General features: G+C 53.8%; 1 protein-coding gene across 3 annotated transcripts in view; it reads left to right on the top strand.

The window, feature by feature from the left end:
- Positions 1-3,296: 3,296 nt before the first annotated feature.
- Positions 3,297-24,592, top strand: part of KIAA0513 (KIAA0513 ortholog) — a 37,469-nt gene continuing 16,173 nt past the window's right edge. For 2 of the 3 annotated variants that reach the window (XM_073554911.1, XM_073554909.1), the window contains exons 1-2: positions 3,297-3,447; positions 23,226-23,686. In XM_073554911.1, the coding sequence (XP_073411012.1) occupies positions 23,346-23,686 (341 nt within the window). In that variant the 5' untranslated portion in view covers positions 3,297-3,447; positions 23,226-23,345. Of the gene's footprint in view, positions 3,448-22,716; positions 22,830-23,225; positions 23,687-24,592 lie in introns of those variants that run through there. The other variant, XM_073554910.1, reaches the window with a different exon arrangement.

Here is a 24,592-nt window from a genome sequence, read left to right as displayed (position 1 = left end):
GTTCTCTCTGTGGGAGCAGAGGTGTCGGAGCTCGGGTTCTCTCTGTGGGAGCGGAGGTGTCGGAGCTCGGGTTCTCTCTGTGGGGGCTGAGGTGTCGGAGCTCGGGTTCTCTCTGTGGGAGTTGAGGTGTCGGAGCTCGGGTTCTCTCTGTGGGAGCTGAGGTGTCGGAGCTCGGGTTCTCTCTGTGGGGGCCGAGGTGTCGGAGCTCGGGTTCTCTCTGTGGGGGCTGAGGTGTCGGAGCTCGGGTTCTCTCTGTGGGGGCTGAGGTGTCGGAGCTCGGGTTCTCTCTGTGGGGGCTGAGGTGTCGGAGCTCGGGTTCTCTCTGTGGGAGCTGAGGTGTCGGAGCTCGGGTTCTCTCTGTGGGGGCCGAGGTGTCGGAGCTCGGGTTCTCTCTGTGGGGGCTGAGGTGTCGGAGCTCGGGTTCTCTCTGTGGGGGCTGAGGTGTCGGAGCTCGGGTTCTCTCTGTGGGGGCTGAGGTGTCGGAGCTCGGGTTCTCTCTGTGGGGGCTGAGGTGTCAGAGCTCGGGTTCTCTCTGTGGGGGCTGAGGTGTCGGAGCTCGGGTTCTCTCTGTGGGGGCTGAGGTGTCGGAGCTCGGGGTCTCTCTGTGGGGGCTGAGGTGTCGGAGCTCGGGTTCTCTCAGTGGGGGCTGAGGTGTCGGAGCTCGGGTTCTCTCTGTGGGGGCTGAGGTGTCGGAGCTCGGGTTCTCTCTGTGGGGGCTGAGGTGTCAGAGCTCGGGTTCTCTCTGTGGGGGCTGAGGTGTCGGAGCTCGGGTTCTCTCTGTGGGAGCCGAGGTGTCGGAGCTCGGGTTCTCTCTGTGGGGGCTGAGGTGTCGGAGCTCGGGTTCTCTCTGTGGGGGCTGAGGTGTCGGAGCTCGGGTTCTCACTGTGGGGGCTGAGGTGTCGGAGCTCGGGTTCTCTCTGTGGGGGCTGAGGTGTCGGAGCTCGGGTTCTCTCTGTGGGAGCTGAGGTGTCGGAGCTCGGGTTCTCTCTGTGGGGGCTGAGGTGTCGGAGCTCGGGTTCTCTCTGTGGGAGCTGAGGTGTCGGAGCTCGGGTTCTCTCTGTGGGGGCTGAGGTGTCGGAGCTCGGGTTCTCTCTGTGGGGGCCGAGGTGTCGGAGCTCGGGTTCTCTCTGTGGGGGCCGAGGTGTCGGAGCTCGGGTTCTCTCTGTGGGGGCTGAGGTGTCGGAGCTCGGGTTCTCTCTGTGGGGGCTGAGGTGTCGGAGCTCAGGATCTCTCTGTGGGGGCTGAGGTGTCGGAGCTCGGGTTCTCTCTGTGGGGGCTGAGGTGTCGGAGCTCGGGTTCTCTCTGTGGGGGCTGAGGTGTCGGAGCTCGGGTTCTCTCTGTGGGGGCTGAGGTGTCGGAGCTCGGGTTCTCTCTGTGGGGGCTGAGGTGTCGGAGCTCGGGTTCTCTCTGTGGGGGCTGAGGTGTCGGAGCTCGGGTTCTCTCTGTGGGGGCTGAGGTGTCGGAGCTCAGGATCTCTCTGTGGGGGCTGAGGTGTCGGAGCTCGGGTTCTCTCTGTGGGGGCTGAGGTGTCGGAGCTCGGGTTCTCTCTGTGGGAGCGGAGGTGTCGGAGCTCGGGTTCTCTCTGTGGGAGCTGAGGTGTCGGAGCTCGGGTTCTCTCTGTGGGGGCTGAGGTGTCGGAGCTCGGGTTCTCTCTGTGGGGGCCGAGGTGTCGGAGCTCGGGTTCTCTCTGTGGGGGCTGAGGTGTCGGAGCTCGGGTTCTCTCTGTGGGGGCCGAGGTGTCGGAGCTCGGGTTCTCTCTGTGGGGGCTGAGGTGTCGGAGCTCGGGTTCTCTCTGTGGGGGCTGAGGTGTCGGAGCTCGGGTTCTCTCTGTGGGGGCTGAGGTGTCGGAGCTCGGGTTCTCTCTGTGGGAGCGGAGGTGTCGGAGCTCGGGTTCTCTCTGTGGGGGCTGAGGTGTCGGAGCTCGGGTTCTCTCTGTGGGGGCTGAGGTGTCGGAGCTCGGGTTCTCTCTGTGGGGGCTGAGGTGTCGGAGCTCGGGTTCTCTCTGTGGGGGCTGAGGTGTCGGAGCTCGGGTTCTCTCTGTGGGGGCTGAGGTGTTGGAGCTCGGGTTCTCTCTGTGGGAGCTGAGGTGTCGGAGCTCGGGTTCTCTCTGTGGGGGCTGAGGTGTCGGAGCTCGGGTTCTCTCTGTGGGGGCTGAGGTGTCGGAGCTCGGGTTCTCTCTGTGGGAGCGGAGGTGTCGGAGCTCGGGTTCTCTCTGTGGGGGCTGAGGTGTCGGAGCTCGGGTTCTCTCTGTGGGAGCTGAGGTGTCGGAGCTCGGGTTCTCTCTGTGGGGGCTGAGGTGTCGGAGCTCGGGTTCTCTCTGTGGGGGCTGAGGTGTCGGAGCTCGGGTTCTCTCTGTGGGGGCTGAGGTGTCGGAGCTCGGGTTCTCTCTGTGGGGGCTGAGGTGTCGGAGCTCGGGTTCTCTCTGTGGGGGCTGAGGTGTCGGAGCTCGGGTTCTCTCTGTGGGGGCTGAGGTGTCGGAGCTCGGGTTCTCTCTGTGGGGGCTGAGGTGTCGGAGCTCGGGTTCTCTCTGTGGGGGCTGAGGTGTCGGAGCTCGGGTTCTCTCTGTGGGGGCTGAGGTGTCGGAGCTCGGGTTCTCTCTGTGGGGGCCGAGGTGTCGGAGCTCGGGTTCTCTCTGTGGGGGCCGAGGTGTCGGAGCTCGGGTTCTCTCTGTGGGGGCTGAGGTGTCGGAGCTCGGGTTCTCTCTGTGGGGGCTGAGGTGTCGGAGCTCGGGTTCTCACTGTGGGGGCTGAGGTGTCGGAGCTCGGGTTCTCTCTGTGGGGGCCGAGGTGTCGGAGCTCGGGTTCTCTCTGTGGGGGCTGAGGTGTCGGAGCTCGGGTTCTCTCTGTGGGGGCTGAGGTGTCGGAGCTCGGGTTCTCACTGTGGGGGCTGAGGTGTCGGAGCTCGGGTTCTCTCTGTGGGGGCTGAGGTGTCGGAGCTCGGGTTCTCTCTGTGGGGGCTGAGGTGTCGGAGCTCGGGTTCTCTCTGTGGGGGCTGAGGTGTCGGAGCTCGGGTTCTCTCTGTGGGAGCTGAGGTGTCGGAGCTCGGGTTCTCTCTGTGGGGGCTGAGGTGTCGGAGCTCGGGTTCTCTCTGTGGGGGCTGAGGTGTCGGAGCTCGGGTTCTCTCTGTGGGGGCTGAGGTGTCGGAGCTCCCCTTGATAGTTTGTTCTCTAGTTCCCAGGCACATTTATCCTATCAGATTCGCACAGACTCCTCCTCGCACATTCCGCACTGTGACTTATCGCTGCGGTGTGCACAGGGCTCTACATTAGCGGAGCGGACCGGACTGTCCCTGAGACTACACTTCCCGGCAGCCTCTGCGCGGCCCGGTGGGTGGAGTAATAGCCATGCAGAGTTCTTAGAGCGCGCATGCGCGTATATCTGCCAGCTGCTGCCAGTGTGTGAGACTGTGAGTGGGAACCGAGCGGAGAGCAGGGACCGCGGAGCGGAGGTGAGAGGGGCCCCGGGGGCGGAGGGACCACCGAGCACCGGCTGCTGTAACGGAGCGGAGGCGGGAAGTGTGTACAGCATATGTCATGTGCGAGCGGATACAGCTGTGGGGGGTATATAGCTGTGGCTGTGGAGTACATGTGTGTCAGTATGGGGGTGTATATATATATATATGTACAGGCGCTGTAGGGGTGTATATATATATATATATATGTACAGGCGCTGTAGGGGTGTGTATATATATATATATATATATGTGTACAGGCGCTGTAGGGGTGTATATATATATATATGTACAGGCGCTGTAGGGGTGTATATATATATATATGTACAGGCGCTGTAGGGGTGTATATATATATATATGTACAGGCGCTGTAGGGGTGTGTATATATATATATATATATATATATATGTGTGTGTACAGGCGCTGTAGGGGTGTATATATATATATATATATGTACAGGCGCTGTAGGGGTGTATATATATATATATATATGTACAGGCGCTGTAGGGGTGTATATATATATATATATATATATGTACAGGCGCTGTAGGGGTGTGTATATATATATATATATATGTGTACAGGCGCTGTAGGGGTGTATATATATATATGTGTACAGGCGCTGTAGGGGTGTATATATATATATATATATGTACAGGCGCTGTAGGGGTGTATATATATATATATATATGTACAGGCGCTGTAGGGGTGTGTATATATATATATATATATATATATATATATGTGTGTGTACAGGCGCTGTAGGGGTGTATATATATATATATGTACAGGCGCTGTAGGGGTGTGTATATATATATATATATATATATATATATATATATATATATATATGTGTGTGTACAGGCGCTGTAGGGGTGTATATATATATATGTGTGTGTACAGGCGCTGTAGGGGTGTATATATATATATATATATATATGTGTGTGTGTGTACAGGCGCTGTAGGGGTGTGTATATATATATATATATATATATATATATATATATATGTGTGTGTGTGTGTGTACAGGCGCTGTAGGGGTGTATATATATAAGTGCAGTGTGTGTAGATACAGGGAGGTTTGTACATGTGATCACAGCAGATACCATGTGTATAGTGTCATGTGCACATATGGCAGCATGTATGGGGCACGTATACGCGCCATATATATGTAGGTGTAGATACAGGAGGGGACAGGTATATCGGAGTCTCTGTGTGCACATGTGATGTAAGGGACACAATGTATGCAGCATGTGATGTGTCCTTATGGGGTAGTGTATAGGTCTGTGTGATATGTCAGCACAGAATGAAAGTGTATATATATTTATATTAGTGTCACACATTTGTGCTCTGTATACAGTGTGTGACACATAATTATCTGTGCACTGTATGTCAGCACTGTAGGTGTATATATGATAGCTGTGTGTATACATTACTGCATGCTCCCGCATTCTCCGTGCACGGTATATACAGTGTATGCTGTGTCTGTGGTGGGGCTAGCGCTGTGTACGGTATACACACACTGTCTGTGGTGGGGCTAGCGCTGTGTACGGTATATACACACTGTCTGTGGTGGGGCTAGCGCTGTGTACGGTATATACACACTGTCTGTGGTGGGGCTAGCGCTGTGTACGGTATATACACACTGTCTGTGGTGGGGCTAGCGCCGTGTACGGTATATACACACTGTCTGTGGTGGGGCTAGCGCTGTGTACGGTATATACACACTGTCTGTGGTGGGGCTAGCGCTGTGTACGGTATATACACACTGTCTGTGGTGGGGCTAGCGCTGTGTACGGTATATACACACTGTCTGTGGTGGGGCTAGCGCTGTGTACGGTATATACACACTGTCTGTGGTGGGGCTAGCGCTGTGTACGGTATATACACACTGTCTGTGGTGGGGCTAGCGCCGTGTACGGTATATACACACTGTCTGTGGTGGGGCTAGCGCCGTGTACGATATATACACACTGTCTGTGGTGGGGCTAGCGCTGTGTACGGTATATACACACTGTCTGTGGTGGGGCTAGCGCTGTGTACGGTATATACACACTGTCTGTGGTGGGGCTAGCGCTGTGTACGGTATATACACACTGTCTGTGGTGGGGCTAGCGCTGTGTACGGTATATACACACTGTCTGTGGTGGGGCTAGCGCTGTGTACGGTATATACACACTGTCTGTGGTGGGGCTAGCGCTGTGTACGGTATATACACACTGTCTGTGGTGGGGCTAGCGCTGTGTACGGTATATACACACTGTCTGTGGTGGGGCTAGCGCTGTGTACGATATATACACACACTGTGGTGGGTGCTAGCGCTGTGTACGGTATATACACACTGTCTGTGGTGGGTGCTAGCGCTGTGTACGGTATATACACACTGTCTGTGGTGGGCGCTAGCGCTGTGTACGATATATACACTCACTGTCTGTGGTGGGTGCTTGCGCTGTGTACGGTATATACACACTGTCTGTGGTGGGGCTAGCGCTGTGTACGATATATACACACACTGTGGTGGGTGCTAGCGCTGTGTACGGTATATACACTGTCTGTGGTGGGCGCTAGCGCTGTGTACGGTATATACACACGCTGTCTGTGGTGGGTGCTTGCGCTGTGTACGGTATATACACACGCTGTCTGTGGTGGGTGCTTGCGCTGTGTACGGTATATACACACGCTGTCTGTGGTGGGTGCTTGCGCTGTGTACGATATATACACACACTGTGGTGGGTGCTAGCGCTGTGTACGGTATATACACACTGTCTGTGGTGGGCGCTAGCGCTGTGTACGATATATACACTCACTGTCTGTGGTGGGTGCTTGTGCTGTGTACGGTATATACACCCTGTCTGTGGTGGGTGCTAGCGCTGTGTACGATATATACACACACTGTGGTGGGTGCTAGCGCTGTGTACGGTATATACACTGTCTGTGGTGGGCGCTAGCGCTGTGTACGGTATATACACTGTCTGTGGTGGGCGCTAGCGCTGTGTACGGTATGTACACACATTGTCTGTGGTGGGCGCTAGCGCCGTGTACGGTATATACACACACTGTCTGGTGGGCGCTAGCGCTGTGTACGGTATATACACACACTGTGGTGGGTGCTTGCGCTGTGTACGGTATATACACACTGTCTGTGGTGGGCGCTAGCGCTGTGTACGGTATATACACGCTGTCTGTGGTTGGCGCTAGCGCTGTGTACGGTATATACACACTGTGGTGGGCATTAGAGCTGTGTACGGTATATACACACACTGTGGTTGGCGCTAGCGCTGTGTACGGTATATACACACTGTCTGTGGTGAGCGCTAGCGCTGGGTACGGTATGTACACACACTGTCTGTGGTGGGCGCTAGCGCCGTGTACGGTATATACACACACTGTCTGGTGGGCGCTAGCGCTGTGTACGGTATATACACACTGTCTGTGGTGGGCGCTAGCGCTGTGTACGGTATATACACACTGTCTGTGGTGGGCGCTAGCGCTGTGTACGGTATATACACACTGTCTGTGGTGGGCGCTAGCGCTGTGTACGGTATATACACACACTGTCTGGTGGGCGCTAGCGCTGTGTATGGTATATACACACTGTCTGTGGTGGGCGCTAGCGCTGTGTACGGTATATACACACTGTCTGCGGTGGGCGCTAGCGCTGTGTACGGTATATACACACTGTCTGTGGTGGGCGCTAGCGCTGTGTACGGTATATACACACTGTCTGGTGGGCGCTAGCACTGTGTACGGTATATACACACTGTCTGCGGTGGGCGCTAGCGCTGTGTACGGTATATACACACTGTCTGGTGGGCGCTAGCGCTGTGTACGGTATATACACACTGTCTGCGGTGGGCGCTAGCGCTGTGTACGGTATATACACACACTGTCTGTGGTGGGCGCTAGCGCTGTGTACGGTATATACACACACTGTCTGTGGTGGGCGCTAGCGCTGTGTACGGTATATACACACACTGTCTGGTGGGCGCTAGCGCTGTGTACGGTATATACACACTGTCTGCGGTGGGCGCTAGCGCTGTGTACGGTATATACACACTGTCTGCGGTGGGCGCTAGCGCTGTGTACGGTATATACACACTGTCTGGTGGGCGCTAGCGCTGTGTACGGTATATACACACTGTCTGCGGTGGGCGCTAGCGCTGTGTACGGTATATACACACACTGTCTGTGGTGGGCGCTAGCGCTGTGTACGGTATATACACACTGTCTGTGGTGGGCGCTAGCGCTGTGTACGGTATATACACACTGTCTGGTGGGCGCTAGCGCTGTGTACGGTATATACACACTGTCTGCGGTGGGCGCTAGCGCTGTGTACGGTATATACACACACTGTCTGTGGTGGGCGATTGCGCTGCACTCTGTGTATTGCGCCATTTCTCGCCGCTGTGTCACATCAGTAACATTGCGCCATGCGCGTCCTCCCGCCGTGCAGCTGACGCCATCCTCACAGCTGAGCTTTTGTTACACTGTTTCATCAGAGATCTCTGGGATTTGATAGTCACATTGTGAGCGGTTGCTGCCCGTTAACCCCTTCCTTCCCTGCCTGGCTCCTTGGGTCGCGGTGACATGTCACGCGCCAGACAGGTGGCAGCGGTTAACTGTTGGTGTGCTGCAGCCTCCACGGTTGTTTGACGTTCCCACGGATCCGTGATCCCGAATCAATAATGCGATGAGCGGAGGATGAGACCGTCCCTCCAGAACCGGGAGGCCGTGTGACGGCAGCGGCAGTATGTGCTGCCACTGGATCCTGGTTCCGGCAGCGCTGACTCATGAATGGCGTCATGTGTCGTTTGGGGCGCAGCGTTATTACTATGGGGGCGCAGTAGTCGCCCACCCAATGCTCGGCCGCTCTTATAGAGGCCAGAACTTGTATTTAGTTTTTCTTTGCACCGTTCCTGGGACTGGGGGCAGGTTTTATATTTAGATTGTCTGCATTAACTCCTGCTCTGCCAGCGTCCCTCCTTCCCGTAGACCTGACCCAATTCCGCTGCGTTCGTTTTTCTGACAGACCAGATAACATGTGGCGGAGGCCGATGGCGGATTGCTGAGATTACAACCAATCGGCGGCGGCTTTATCTGCTAATGTCCTGTTGAGGATGCGGAATAGTAATCCTCATTTTAATGTCTTTTAATCTGAATTGTCTGAGTGTTTTCTGGAGCTTTTCATGCTGCATCTGATGGGCAGAAGTCTCCTGTCCGGCACTGAGTGCGGGGGGCAGTAATGCTCGCAATCTGTCAGGTTTCTGCTGCTGTGGAACTACTGCTCCCAGCATGACCTCACTATTCCTCAGTCCATTACACTCTTCCTCTTATTCCTGGATCTCCTGTCCGTGTCGCAGATCTCTCTCCTGTCTGGGGAGATTGGGGCAGAACTGCAGCAACTGAAGAGATGGAAACACGAGACTGTCCCCAGCAACAGCACGTCAAAAAAACCCTCAAATACCCCCTAAAATAACCGAAAGTGTGCTTCACTCACCCTCCGGGGTACAGCGCTTAATGCTCACGGTGTCATTGTCTCCAGCAGTGATATCACATCAAAAGCGCTACACAGCAGTTTCACAGTGCGGGGAGGACGCACGCGGTGACGTCACAGTGCGGGGAGGACGCACGCGGTGACGTCACAGTGCGGGGAGGACGCACGCGGTGACGTCACAGTGCGGGGAGGACGCACGCGGTGACGTCACAGTGCGGGGAGGACGCACGCGGTGACGTCACAGTGCGGGGAGGACGCACGCGGTGACGTCACAGTGCGGGGAGGACGCACGCGGTGACGTCACAGTGCGGGGAGGACGCACGCGGTGACGTCACAGTGCGGGGAGGACGCACGCGGTGACGTCACAGTGCGGGGAGGACGCACGCGGTGACGTCACAGTGCGGGGAGGACGCACGCGGTGACGTCACAGTGCGGGGAGGACGCACGCGGTGACGTCACAGTGCGGGGAGGACGCACGCGGTGACGTCACAGTGCGGGGAGGACGCACGCGGTGACGTCACAGTGCGGGGAGGACGCACGCGGTGACGTCACAGTGCGGGGAGGACGCACGCGGTGACGTCACAGTGCGGGGAGGACGCACGCGGTGACGTCACAGTGCGGGGAGGACGCACGCGGTGACGTCACAGTGCGGGGAGGACGCACGCGGTGACGTCACAGTGCGGGGAGGACGCACGCGGTGACGTCACAGTGCGGGGAGGACGCACGCGGTGACGTCACAGTGCGGGGAGGACGCACGCGGTGACGTCACAGTGCGGGGAGGACGCACGCGGTGACGTCACAGTGCGGGGAGGACGCACGCGGTGACGTCACAGTGCGGGGAGGACGCACGCGGTGACGTCACAGTGCGGGGAGGACGCACGCGGTGACGTCACAGTGCGGGGAGGACGCACGCGGTGACGTCACAGTGCGGGGAGGACGCACGCGGTGACGTCACAGTGCGGGGAGGACGCACGCGGTGACGTCACAGTGCGGGGAGGACGCACGCGGTGACGTCACAGTGCGGGGAGGACGCACGCGGTGACGTCACAGTGCGGGGAGGACGCACGCGGTGACGTCACAGTGCGGGGAGGACGCACGCGGTGACGTCACAGTGCGGGGAGGACGCACGCGGTGACGTCACAGTGCGGGGAGGACGCACGCGGTGACGTCACAGTGCGGGGAGGACGCACGCGGTGACGTCTCTGCGCGGGGAGGACGCACGCGGTGACGTCTCTGCGCGGGGAGGACGCACGCGGTGACGTCACAGTGCGGGGAGGACGCACGCGGTGACGTCTCTGCGCGGGGAGGACGCACGCGGTGACGTCTCTGCGCGGGGAGGACGCACGCGGTGACGTCTCTGCGCGGGGAGGACGCCCACTGTGATACCACCATATTTTCCCAATCTCCAGATCGTTTTCTACACCCGCCTGTCTCAGTGTGAGGGACGGTCTGCGGCATTTCGGGGGCGGGCTCCATTGATTTTGGACAAGGCGCTATGGCCTCTAATGATTTTTCTGGAGAATCGGTCAGTGTTTGGGGTCACGATCGGTGACCTCTGCCCCCTCGTATCTGTGTTCCCTTCCCCTATAAGTCGGAGGTGACAGATCGAGGCTCGGCTGATCTCCACACACATGATGGGTTTATGGCGTCTCCCAGGACGTCACCAGATGACGGAGAGAGGAGAAAGCTTCTGCTTCACCGGTGGGAATGAGAACATGAAGACGAGGAGATGGTGAGGAGCTGGTGAGGGTTCTCCATACTGCACCGTCATAGCCAGAGCACAGCACGTGTCACACCGGGGACGGTGTCACACCGGGGACGGCGTCTCTCCGCTCAGTCCTCCTCCACTATAGTCGCCCCTGCGGACACCGCACCAATGGCAGGGCGTACTGCGCAGCCACCATAGACATGCACAGGAATAGACTGCCAGCACCCCAGTAATGACTGACACTAGGACGTTCTGGATCTTGGGGTGCTGCCCCTCTAGGATCGGTAATGGCGGCCCGTGCCTCTGTGGCCGAGGGGCTTGATACTGATACGAGGCTCAGTAATCCCTGACCTTGTTGTATTGGGTATTTCAGTGCATCGTCTTTGTCTCGTGTTTTTCGCTTCCCTCCTGGTGATCTGTTTTGCCTCCCACCGCCCTCAGACGTATGGGGAGGATAATTGGGTTCTGATGAAATTATCCAGTCGTGTGGATCTCCTGCCGGCGAGAGGGGGAGGACGATAAATGTCGCCGCTTGTACCGAGCTGTGGAATATGCTGGTGAAATTGGGGTTCGGAGTGACGACGGCGCTTTCCCATCAGTGGCGCATGCAGCACAGGAATCTGAGCGTCAACCATGGATTCTCTCAGCAATACACCTCCAACTTGCCATAGGTAACGCTATGACGTGTGGACAGCCTTATACGTACTCTGCTCAAAAAAATAAAGGGAGCACAAACAACACAACGCAACTCCGAGTCAATCACTTCTGTGACATCAACCTGACCAGTTATGAATCAGTTTCTCCTGCTGCAAATGGAATAAGACAACAGGTAGAAATGATCGTCAATTAGCAAGGCAACCCCTATAAAGGAGAGGTTCTGCAGGGGGTGACCACAGACCATTTCTCTGTTCTCATCCTTTTTGGCTGTTGTTTTGGTCACTTTTGCATGTTGTCATCGCTCTTACCCCTAGAGATACAGTACAGTAGCATGAGAAGGTGTCTACAACCCACAGAAGATGCTCAGGTAGTGCAGCTCATCCAGGACGGCACATCAGTGCGAGCTGCAGCAAGAAGGGTAGCTGTGTCTGTGAGCACAGTGTAGAGAGCATGGAGCAGATACCAGGAGATGTGGAGGAGGCTGTAGGAGAGCAACAACCCAGCAGCAGGACTGCTACCTCCCCAGCAAGAAGAAGCCGTGCCAGAGCCCTGCAAAATGACCTCCAGCAGGCCACTAATATCCATGTGTCTGCTCAAACTGTCAGCAACAGACTCCATGAGGGTAGTATGAGGGCCTCATGTCCACAAGTGGATGTTGTACTTGCAGCCCTTCATCATGCAGGGCGACTGGCATTTGCCACAGAACACCAAGATTGGCAGATTTGACATTGGCACCCTTTGCTCTTCACGGATGAGAGCAGGTTTACACTGAGCACATGTGACACATGACAGAGTCTGGAGACGCCATGGAGAACATTCTCCCTGCAACATCCTTCAGCATGACCGGTTTGGCAGTGGGTCAGTAATGGTGTGGGGTGGCATTTCTTTGGAGGGCCTCACAGCCCTCTGTGTTCACCAGAGGTATCCTGACTGCCATTAGGTACCGAGATGAGATCCTCAGACCCCTTGTGAGACCATATGTTGGTGCGGTTGGCCCTGGGTTCCTCCTAATGCAGGACAATGCCAGACCTCATGTGGCTGGAGAGTGTCAGCAGTTCCGGCACGATAAAGGGATTGAAGCTATGGACTGACCCGCCCGTTCCCCAGACCTGAATCCGATTGAGCACATCTGGGACATCATGTCTCGCTCCATCCACCAACATCACGTTGCACCACCGACTGTCCAGGAGTTGGCGGATGCTTTAGTTCAGGTCTGCGAGGAGATCCCTCAGGAGACCATCCGCCGCCTCATCAGGAGCATGCCCAGGCGTTATGGGGATTGTCCACTTTGATTTTGAATATCATTCCAAATCCAGACCTCCATGGTCTATTAATTTGTGCTTTACATTGATCAATTTTATGTGTTATTGTTCACAGCACATTCCACTATGGAATGAATAAAGATTTGCAGCTGGAGTATTTACAGTCAGTACGGAAAGTCTTCACACCCCTTTTTCACTCTGTTTCATTGCAGCCATTTGGTAAATTCAAAAAAGTTCATTTTTTTTCTTATTAATGTCCACCAGTGTTTATCCCAAACTCCAGTCCTCGCGGCCCCCAACAGGTCATGTCTTCAGGATTTCCATAGTATTTCACAGGTAATGGAAGTATCATCAAGGCATCAGGAATTCTCCCACATGTGTAACACTGTGGAAATCCTGAAAGCATGACCTGTTGGGGGCCGCGAGGACTGGAGTTTGGGAACCACCGATGCACACTCTGCACCCCATCTTGACTGAAAAAAAAAAAAACAATTGTAGACATTTTTTGCAAATTTCTTAAAAGAAAAACTGAAATCTCCCATGGTCATAAGTATTCAGCCCCTTTGCTCAGTATTGAGGAGAAGCACCTTTTGAGCTAGTGCAGCCATGAGTCTTCTTGGGAATGATGCCACAAGTTTCTCACCCCTGGATTTGGGGATCCTCGGCCATTCTTCCTTGCAGATCCTCTCCAGTTCCGTCAGGTTGGATGGTGAACGTTGGTGGACAGCCATTTTCAGGTTTAGGTCAGGGCTCTGGCTGGGCCAGTCAAGAATGGTCACAGAGTTGTTCTGAAGCCACTCCTTTGTTATACTAGCTGTGTGCTTAGGGTCATTGTCTTGTTGGAAGGTGAACCTTCGGCCAAGTCTGAGGTCCAGAGCACTCTGGGAGAGGTCTTCATCCAGGATATCTCTGTACTTGGCCGCATTCATGTTTCCTTCAATGGCAACCCGACGTCCTGTCCCTGGAGCTGAAAAACACCCCCATAGCATGATGCTGCCTCCACCATGTTTCACTGTTGGGATTGTATTGGGCAGGTGATGAGCAGTGCCTGGTTTTCTCCACACATACCGCTTAGAATTATCACCAAAAAGTTCTATCTTCCTCTCATCAGACCAGAGAATCTTATTTCTCATAGTCCGGGAGTCCTTCATGTGTTTTTTTAGTAAACTCTATGCAGGCTTTCATATGTCTGGCACTGAGGAGAGGCTTCCGTCCGGCCACTCTGCCATAATGGCCCGACTGGTGGAGGGCTGCAGTGATAGCTGCCTTTTCTCCCTACTGCATCTGTGGCGCTCAGTCATAGTGATCTTGGGGTTCTTCTTTACCTCTCTCACCAAGGCTCTTCTCCCACGATTGCTCAGTATGGCTGGACGGCCAGGTCTAGGAAGACTTCTGCTGGTCCCAAACTTCTTCCATTTAAGGATTATAGAGGCCACTGTGCTCTTAGGAACCTTGAGTGCTGCAGAAATTCTTGTGTAACCTTGGCCAGCTCTGTGCCTTGTCACAATTCTGTCTCTGAGCTCCTTGGCCAGTTCCTTTGACCTCATGATTCTCATTTGGTGTGACATGCACTGTGAGCTGTGAGATCTTATATAGACAGGTGTGCGCCTTTACAAACCAACTCCTATCAGTGTAATTACACACAGCTGGCCTCCAATGAAGGAGTAGAACCATCTCAAGGAGGATCACAAGGAAATGGACAGCATGTGACTTAAGTCTGAGTGTCTGAGCAAAGGGTCTGAATACTTGTGACCATGGGATATTTCAGTTTTTCTTTTTAAATAAATTTGCAAAAATTTCTACATTTGTTTTTTTTTTTTTCAGTCAGGATGGGGTGCAGAGTGCACACTAATGAGAAAAAATGAACTTTCATGAATTTACCAAATGGCTGCAATGAAACAAAAGGCGGAAAATGTAAAGGGGTGTGAATACTTTCCGTATCCATTGTAATTCAGTGCTATCTAGGATGAGGGATTTGTGCTCCCTTTATTTTTTCGAGCAGGGTATAATGCCCAGAACCGGGCTCTGTCCATGTTGGGCGTGGTATTTTCACCACATCGAGAGGCCGCATAGTGGATGTTCCACATGTGCCAGACAAGCAGGTTTTCTGGACCGTTGGAGTTCCCTGTGACTTGTAATTGCCCCAGTGTATGGTTTGTTACAATGTGTCAGTCTGAGAATTGCTGCTTGTCACATGGATTACTAACCTGATGGACCAGTCAGACCGGCCTGCCACCTCTCTCATGCTGCTGCCTTACTCCGGGCACTGCCCGCACCTGTCTGAGGTTTTGGTGCTGCGCTCATCTTTTCAAGAATTGTCCTCGTCGCCTCCTGCGCCACCATCCCCTCTTGTGGTTCTGTCTTTGGCTACTTTCCCTGGCTTTGCCCTCGCCCGTTCCTTGGCACTGCCTTTACATGCTCCTTTGGTTCTCCTCTGGCACAGCCGGCCTTCTCTGACTCTGCGCTCGCCCCTTTGCTGGCCGTGCCCATGCCCTCCTGCGCTGCCCTGTCTCTGCCTGCTGAGCCCATGGCACAGATGACCTTGCAGAAGGTGGAGATTTGGATGGACCCCGCACATTGCTGACAGCAGTGACCCCCACTATGACCCCCAGTACTGCCCGCACGCTGGTTGTTGGCGTGACCCTTCGTCGGCCCAGTCACGCATTAAATCGGGGGCTGGGGGCTGTGGGCTTGTGACTCCCTGTAGGTGTTTGGGAAAGTTTTGTGACCTCAGACATGACCACTATGACTGCACTCACTGGTTGTCATCCAACTTTCCAAGAGTCTTGATGGCGACTTCCCACGGTCTCCAAGTATTACTGGATAGAACTGCCGCCATTCAGGACCTACAGAAAGTGGGTGGCATTTTTGCAGGCACCAATGGCCGCCATGTTGGTTGTTATTCAACTTTTCCAGACTCTAGGTTGATTGTATAAGTTATTACTTGTGCCGTTCAGGACTCTGGTGAAGGTGGGTGATCCTTGCTGAGCTTGTCTCACCAGAAATGTGACAGATAATTGTGTAATGGGTACAGATTGCAGGAGTCTTCTCAGGAATCGGAGGGGGTGTTAGCTGCGGAACCAGAAAAACTGTAAATGAGGAAGCGCGATTGAGAGAGCAGATCTGCGCCCCCTGCCCCGCAGCCTCTGCGCCCCCTCTATGAGAGCTAAGTGCCCTGATTCTCGGGGCTTTCAGCTGGGAACTGGCATAAAGCTGAAAATGCTTCACTCCAGAGCTGCGCTCACTATTCTGCTGGTGCCGTTGCGTTATCCACAGGTTCCGGTGATGATGCACAGTTCAGTTGTAGCAGATGTGTTCCGATTTGATGAATTTTGCTCATCTTTCAGTCGCCATCGCAGAAAACAGACGGCGTTTCGGACTGGAGTACCACTTCTGCCATATTGTACCCCACTATGATGAAGTTTCCATCCGTTTTTTGGCCTCACCTCATCACCATGAAGTTCCGGACACTTTCCAAAAAAGTTTGCGGATCTTACCGGGGCTGAAGGAAGTCTGAGAAAGTCATAAAACTAGTTGTGCAAATAAAATGAAAATTATTAAACTGTGCTGGTCTAAATATCCCACCGCGCAACCGAGGAGGATGCAGAGGGGTCAGCTCCTGGGAATGTCCAAATTCCAACCAGCAGCTCTGGATGTGACTGGAGTAGAAGACACAAAAACCAGTATGTGATATGATAGTAACTGCTAGGATGTCGCGCCCGACCCGCTTCTACGACGCCAGCCTCCCTTCTGCAGGCGCTGGGTATACGCCAGGCGTCCTATGTTGTTATCTCACCGTCTGTTCGCTTCCTCCTCGCCGTACACAGCGCTCTGCCATCCTGCTGCCACCATCAATTTATCCTCTGGTCATTTCCGGCCACAGCGGCTTTTATCCACAATGACTCATTTCTAATCTAGTCTGATGTATGCTGGGAGATGGCACCAATGTGACCGGGCAGAGGCTGACAACTGCGGGACAACAGCGTGCAACCAGCCGCTCCGTCACCACAGATCTACAGACTGGTCTCAGTATCTATAGTATCCTGTACCGCTCCTCCTGTGTATATATACCCTGCACAGTACCACTCCTCCTGTATATATACACTGCACAGTACCACTCCTCCTGTATATATACACTGCACAGTACCACTCCTCCTGTATATACACACTGCACAGTACCGCTCCTCCTGTGTATATATACCCTGCACAGTACCACTCCTCCTGTATATATACCCTGCACAGTACCACTCCTCCTGTATATATACCCTGCACAGTACCGCTCCTCCTGTGTATATATACCCTGCACAGTACCGCTCCTCCTGTGTATATATACCCTGCACAGTGCCACTCCTCCTGTGTATATACACTGCACAGTACCACTCCTCCTGTATATATACACTGCACAGTACCACTCCTCCTGTGTATATACACTGCACAGTACCACTCCTCCTGTATATATACACTGCACAGTACCACTCCTCCTGTATATATACACTGCACAGTACCACTCCTCCTGTGTATATACACTGCACAGTACCACTCCGCCTGTGTATATACACTGCACAGTACCACTCCTCCTGTATATAAACACTGCACAGTACCACTCCTCCTGTATATATACACTGCACAGTACCACTCCTCCTGTATATATACACTGCACAGTACCGCTCCTCCTGTATATATACACTGCACAGTACCACTTCTCCTGTATATATACACTGCACAGTACCACTCCTCCTGTATATATACACTGCGCAGTACCACTCCTCCTGTATATATACACTGCACAGTACCACTCCTCCTGTATATACACACTGCACAGTACCACTCCTCCTGTATATATACACTGCACAGTACCACTCCTCCTGTATATACACACTGCACAGTACCACTCCTCCTGTATATAAACACTGCACAGTACCACTCCTCCTGTATATAAACACTGCACAGTACCACTCCTCCTGTATATATACACTGCACAGTACCACTCCTCCTGTATATATACACTGCACAGTACCACTCCTCCTGTATATACACACTGCACAGTACCACTCCTCCTGTATATAAACACTGCACAGTACCACTCCTCCTGTATATATACACTGCACAGTACCACTCCTCCTGTATATATACACTGCACAGTACCACTCCTCCTGTATATATACACTGCACAGTACCACTCCTCCTGTATATACACTGCACAGTACCACTCCTCCTGTATATACACTGCACAGTACCACTCCTCCTGTATATACACTGCACAGCACCACTCCTCCTGTCCTGTATATATACACTGCACAGTACCACGCCTGTCCTGTATATATACACTGCACAGTACCACTCCTCCTGTATATACACTGCACAGTACCACTCCTGTATATATACACTGCACAGTACCACGCCTGTCCTGTATATATACACTGCACAGCACCACTCCTCCTGTCCTGTATATATACACTGCACAGTACCACGCCTGTCCTGTATATATACACTGCACAGTACCACTCCTCCTGTATATACACTGCACAGTACCACTCCTGTATATATACACTGCACAGTACCACTCGTCCTGTCCTGTATATACACCGCACAGTACCACTCCTCCTGTATATATACACTGCACAGTACCACTCCTCCTGTATATATACAATGCACAGTACCACTCCTCCTGTATATATACACTGCACAGTACCACTCCTCCTGTCCTGTATATATACACTGCACAGTACCACTCCTCCTGTATATATACACGGCACAGTACCACTCCGCCTGTATATATACACTGCACAGTACCACTCCTCCTGTATATATACACTGCACAGTACCACTCCTCCTGTATATATACACTGCACAGTACCACTCCTCCTGTATATATACACTGCACAGTACCACTCCTCCTGTATATATACACTGCACAGTACCACTCCTCCTGTATATATACACTGCACAGTACCACTCCTCCTGTATATATACACTGCACAGTACCACTCCTCCTGTATATATACACTGCACAGTACCACTCCTCCTGTCCTGTATATATACACTGCACAGTACCACTCCTCCTGTATATATACACTGCACAGTACCACTCCTGTATATATACACTGCACAGCACCACTCCTCCTGTATATATACACTGCACAGTACCGCTCCTCCTGTATATATACACTGCACAGCACCACTCCTCCTGTATATAGACACTGCACAGCACCACTCCTCCTGTATATATACACTGCACAGTACCACTCCTCCTGTATATATACACTGCACAGTACCACTCCTCCTGTATATATACACTGCCTAGTACCACTCCTCCTGTGTATATATACACTGCACAGTACCACTCCCCCTGTATATATACACTGCACAGTACCACTCCTCCTGTATATATACACGGCACAGTACCACTCCCCCTGTCCTGTATATATACACTGCACGGTACCACTCCTCCTGTCCTGTGTAGATACACTGCACAGTACCACTCCTCCTGTATATATACACTGCACAGTACCACTCCTCCTGTATATATACACTGCACAGTACCACTCCTGTATATATACACTGCACAGCACCACTCCTCCTGTATATATACACTGCACAGTACCGCTCCTCCTGTATATATACACTGCACAGCACCGCTCCTCCTGTATATATACACTGCACAGTACCACTCCTCCTGTATATATACACTGCCTAGTACCACTCCTCCTGTGTATATATACACTGCACAGTACCACTCCCCCTGTATATATACACTGCACAGTACCACTCCTCCTGTATATATACACTGCACAGTACCACTCCTCCTGTATATATACACTGCACAGTACCACTCCTCCTGTATATATACACTGCACAGTACCACTCCTCCTGTATATATACACTGCACAGTACCACTCCTCCTGTATATATACACGGCACAGTACCACTCCCCCTGTCCTGTATATATACACTGCACAGTACCGCTCCTCCTGTATATATACACTGCACAGTACCGCTCCTCCTGTATATATACACTGCACAGTACCACTCCTCCTGTATATATACACTGCACAGTACCACTCCTCCTGTATATATACACTGCACAGTACCACTCCTCCTGTATATATACACTGCACAGTACCACTCCTCCTGTATATATACACTGCACAGTACCACTCCTCCTGTATATATACACTGCACAGTACCACTCCTCCTGTATATATACACGGCACAGTACCACTCCCCCTGTCCTGTATATATACACTGCACGGTACCACTCCTCCTGTCCTGTGTAGATACGCTGCACGGTACCACTCCTCCTGTCCTGTGTAGATACGCTGCACGGTACCACTCCTCCTGTCCTGTGTAGATACGCTGCACGGTACCACTCCTCCTGTCCTGTGTAGATACGCTGCACGGTACCACTCCTCCTGTCCTGTGTAGATACGCTGCACGGTACCACTCCTCCTGTCCTGTGTAGATACGCTGCACGGTACCCCTCCTCCTGTCCAGTGTAGATACGCTGCACGGTACCCCTCCTCCTGTCCAGTGTAGATACGCTGCACGGTACCCCTCCTCCTGTCCAGTGTAGATACGCTGCACGGTACCCCTCCTCCTGTCCAGTGTAGATACGCTGCACGGTACCCCTCCTCCTGTCCAGTGTAGATACGCTGCACGGTACCCCTCCTCCTTGTGCACATAGTAGCCTGTGAGCCGTGGTGGAGCTTCTGCAGTACCGGGGACAGCTCCCTATATACAGCGCCCCATCACCTTGTATACGGGGTGTAGAGCCTCCTGCCTGGGACTCCTTGGAGCAGTAGACTGAGTGTGGGGTCAGGATAGTTGGCCCCTTTCTACCTGCCCTGTAGGTGAACGCTGCAGCTTCCGAGCCTCCGCTTCTCTTCCACCTCTTCGCCGCTCGCCTCTTGGGGTCTTATGCGGCACAGGCCCCCGGAGATTTATCTTCACAAGCAGAGCTGGTGCCAGCACCAGGTGAATCCAGGCAGGTGTCTCTGCCCGGGTACTTTGGCGGTGCACTCTGCAGGTGTGCAGGCACAGGAGCTGCCAGCGTAGCCAGTGGCGATTCCAGAAGGTTAACCTCTTAGATGCTGCTCTGAATGATGACTGCGGCATGTAAGAGATTGGTAATGAGGGCTGGTGTCCCTTTCTACATGATTGTGGGGGGCTTTTTGAAGACCCCTGCATCTGCTTTATTTACACCCCTATGACTCCTGACCAGATGAACGCAGAAATGGCAGAATGGATTTTAAGGAATGAAGAGAAGTCGTCTGAACCCCAGAACAGGGATGATAAAAGCTGCGGCTCCTGATGCAGAAATCCAGCCCTAATAATAATAATAATTTGTATTTCTATAGCGCCAACATATTCCGCAGCACTTTACAATTAAGCGGGGACATGTACAGACAATAAATTCAATATCAAGTGCAGTTATCGTGTGCATGGAGGGTGTGGGGACAGATGATAGTAGGGTGCAGATTCCGAATAATATTTGGAAGGAGGGAACAGGGCAAAGTTAGTTTACTGAGTAGTTGATGTGGTAGGCTTGTTTGAAGAGATGGGTTTTCAAAGCGTGCTTGAATAGGTCGGGGCTAGGTATCGGTGTGATCGACTGGGGAAGTGCATTCCAGAGAGCTGGAGCAGCACGAGAGAAGTCTTGGAGACGGAGGTGCGAGGTTCGGATTACGGGGGATGTTAGTCTTAGGTCATTTGTAGAACGGAGGGCACGTGTAGGGCGATAGAGATGAGAGAGGAGATATAAGGCGGTGCAGAACAGTGGAGAGCTTTGTGGGTGAGAGAGAGGAGTTTATACTGGACCCTGTAGCGAATAGGTAACCAGTGTAATGACTGGCAGAAGGTGGAGGCATCGGTGAAGCGGCTGGACAGAAATATGACCCTGGCTGCCGCATTCAAGATGGATTGGAGAGGAGAACGTTTGGTAAGAGGGAGACCGATCAGAAGAGAGTTGCAGTAGTCCAGACGAGCCCTGATCCAATGCTAAAGTGAGGAGCGAGCACGGAGCTGGGCCCTCGTTCTCCCGCTGTGGCCCTCGTGCACGTGTGGCCGACCCTCTCCCTGCACAGCATGTCACCTTCTGTGGATGCGGAGCTTGTGGGCAGTGATGTCGGGGCCGGCGGACCCCCCCCCCCGTCCGCTCACGTCTCGAGGCGCTGGAGCCGGTGTCAGACTAATGAAGCGCACGGCGCTGCTCGTCTCCACCGCCGCTGATCCAGCCCCATCCTCTCTCAAATGTGTTCAGACGGCCGTTCCCCCCCCCCTGGGATGACGGGAGATTGGCAGCCGGGGTGGAGGAGAGGAGCGCGGCGCTGCTTCCACGCTGGACGGTAATGTGAAGAGACGGCTCTGAACATGAGGAGCGCCGACATTTCACTATGATGGTTACATAACTCCAGAGGTGCCGGGGGTTGTGAACCTGCAGGACGGGGGTCTACTCCAGGGTCCAGCAAGGGGTCAACAATATCCCCAGTGTATAACTCTCCTCTAGTCACATCCCAGGCAAAGCACAATCCTGCTCCAGCCACATCCGGAGCTGCATTCAGATCGCTGCTAGTTAGCACTGGAAACAGCGATCACTTCTGATGTGACCTAAGCTTCTGCAGCTCTGGATGTGACTAGAGACCAGAGGTCAGGCCCAGTTTTGGTCTGGACTCTTGTGAAGATTTCTGCTCTTGGTGGTTAATGGTTCCCCAGTGGTTGCTCCTCAGCCCTGCCACGTTCTCGCTTTAAGCACCTTTCTCTTTCATCTCACAGAGGTCCGCCATGGCCGCTTCCATGAGATCCTTTGTGATACGCGTCTTCTGCACTGATACATTGTAACAAACCATCCAGACAGGAGAGCTCTGAGGCTGCTGTGTTTAGCTGGCACAGGATTGTCTAGATTGGATTGTATCAAACCCTCAGCTGTGGGAAGTATGAGGTCAGGACGGGCTTTACATGGAAGCACAGGTGTGTCTATTCTCTGACTGATGATGGAGGAGATGATTGACAGGGGAGGGAATGCTGTGACTTGTAGTTCCTGGGCTGGCTCTGCTGTTCTGCCAGGTCTGGTTGGCACCGCCCGCTCTCGGATAATTGTCTGTATAATGAGATCTGTCTGGAGCGCTGAGCCTCATCAGCTCTAATAACGGGGATCCGGGCCGACAGCGCGGCCGCCGACATCCACCCACCGTGACAGCCATCTAATCCGTCTGCGTGGGCGAAGCTGCAGGGAAGGACTGGCGCTGCCTTAGTAATAAAGGTAATGTGGAGGGTCCGGCGCTGACATGGGGACCCCCAGAGTAGTCTCCGAGGTACCGTAAGTACTGTGTAGTTCCATTTGCTCCTGGTTACAGTCCCCACAGGGGATGGCACCCAGCTTTCCCAGACTCCTGAAAGCCCAGAGTTTGCTCCCTGGGCCTCATAGACTTGATGTTTTGGGCTCCAAGACCACCTTTGTGCCGGCTGTAGTGGTGTCTATGGGCTTCTTGCAGAATGGTGAGCGGTTGGCACCCATCTTTTCTTGAGTCAGGACTGGCACCCAGTATTGCAGGGATATGGGTGGTGGAGGTTACATTTTGTGTCTGGGTTGATAGTTTGCACTAGTCACTAATAAAGCTGCAAGGCGCGTCTTTCTCATGCCTTTCTCTGTTCCCAGTTTTCCTGCCATGTCTGCACGTTGGGGGCTGCGCTGTGATTGACGCTGTGCGGAGACAACTGCTGCCGGGGAGATCATAGTCCTCATTCATCCGGTGCTGAAATCCAGGGGGCACGAGCTATGGAGACCCCCGACGTCCCTGTGGGGAACCTGATAGACTTGGATACTGAGCCCCTCGTAGTGGCCCCGGAGTGCCCCCCGCAGCTGGACCCTGACGAGCTTCTGATGCTGGAAGAGACCACCCCTGAGAATGGGGAGAGGGGGCAGGAGAGCGACGCCACCGAATCTGCCGACAGCGACAACGAGATGGCGTCGCCCAACCGCCGCTGCTGGAACCACTCGCAGCGCTCGTCCTCCGAGTCCTTCTCCTCCAATCAGAGCACAGAATCCGCCCGGGATGAGCAAATGGCCGAACAGAAAGAATTCATCCGGCAGTACGTAGACAAGATCTTCACCGGAAAGTGAGTCACAAGGTGTCATGCTGGGACTTGTAGTGCACCACGTCTAGCCAGCCACGCTGCATAGTAATTGTATATGTAGACATCTAGAAACCTACTTTGTATTTCAATTCCTCATCGTCTTCAAGATCTCTGCTTGCTGCCAGTGAGTAGAAACGTGAAGTGTTCACACCCTGAAAAGCTCCGGTCCGCTGTAAGAAACGGCATCTGAGTGGCACGAAATGGAGGCCGCTACTGACAGCAAGCAGAGGGCTGCAGAATGGGGGAGAACTGAGACAAATTGGGGGAGATGCATCAGAGTTGTTACAATTGCAACTAGCCAAGACCGTGCCGCCTGAGCCCCAGCCTGTGCGCCTAGACCGTGGGAGCCCGGCCCGTGCCCTGTGTCCCGCGCCGCGTGAGAGCCCTGTGTCCCGCGCCGCGTGAGAGCCCTGTGTCCCGCGCCGCGTGAGAGCCCTGTGTCCCGCGCCGCGTGAGAGCCCTGTGTCCCGCGCCGCGTGAGAGCCCTGTGTCCCGCGCCGCGTGAGAGCCCTGTGTCCCGCGCCGCGTGAGAGCCCTACAGTTTGTCCTCCAGACGGATATATTGTAACAAACTATCGTGGGCAAAGATTTTTGCTGCTGGAAATTTACCTGGCAGAGGATTGTCTGCATTGGATACATAGTACCAAACCCTCAGCTGTGAGATGTTTTATAGAGATGGCGGTGATCAGCCGGTTCCCTCTTCCCCGGGCGCCAGTGTCTGCAGCTGCCAGACTGCATCACATGAGAAGCCGCGTCCTATGTGCAGAAAACGGGCCGACCCGACAATCCTGCCTCCCCCGGGGAGCGGCAGCCTCGCGAACCTTCACTGCTAGACTGTGTGTAACGCTCTGGTCTCTAGCAGCGCCATGAACCTCCGCTGCGAGCGAC

This window comes from Dendrobates tinctorius, unplaced genomic scaffold (assembly GCF_039654945.1).
Source record: "Dendrobates tinctorius isolate UK_male_01 unplaced genomic scaffold, ASM3965494v1 ptg000214l, whole genome shotgun sequence".
Taxonomy (NCBI): domain Eukaryota; kingdom Metazoa; phylum Chordata; class Amphibia; order Anura; family Dendrobatidae; genus Dendrobates; species Dendrobates tinctorius.
Note: the sequence above shows the minus strand (reverse complement) of the source record. Positions and strands in the feature narration are given on the sequence as shown.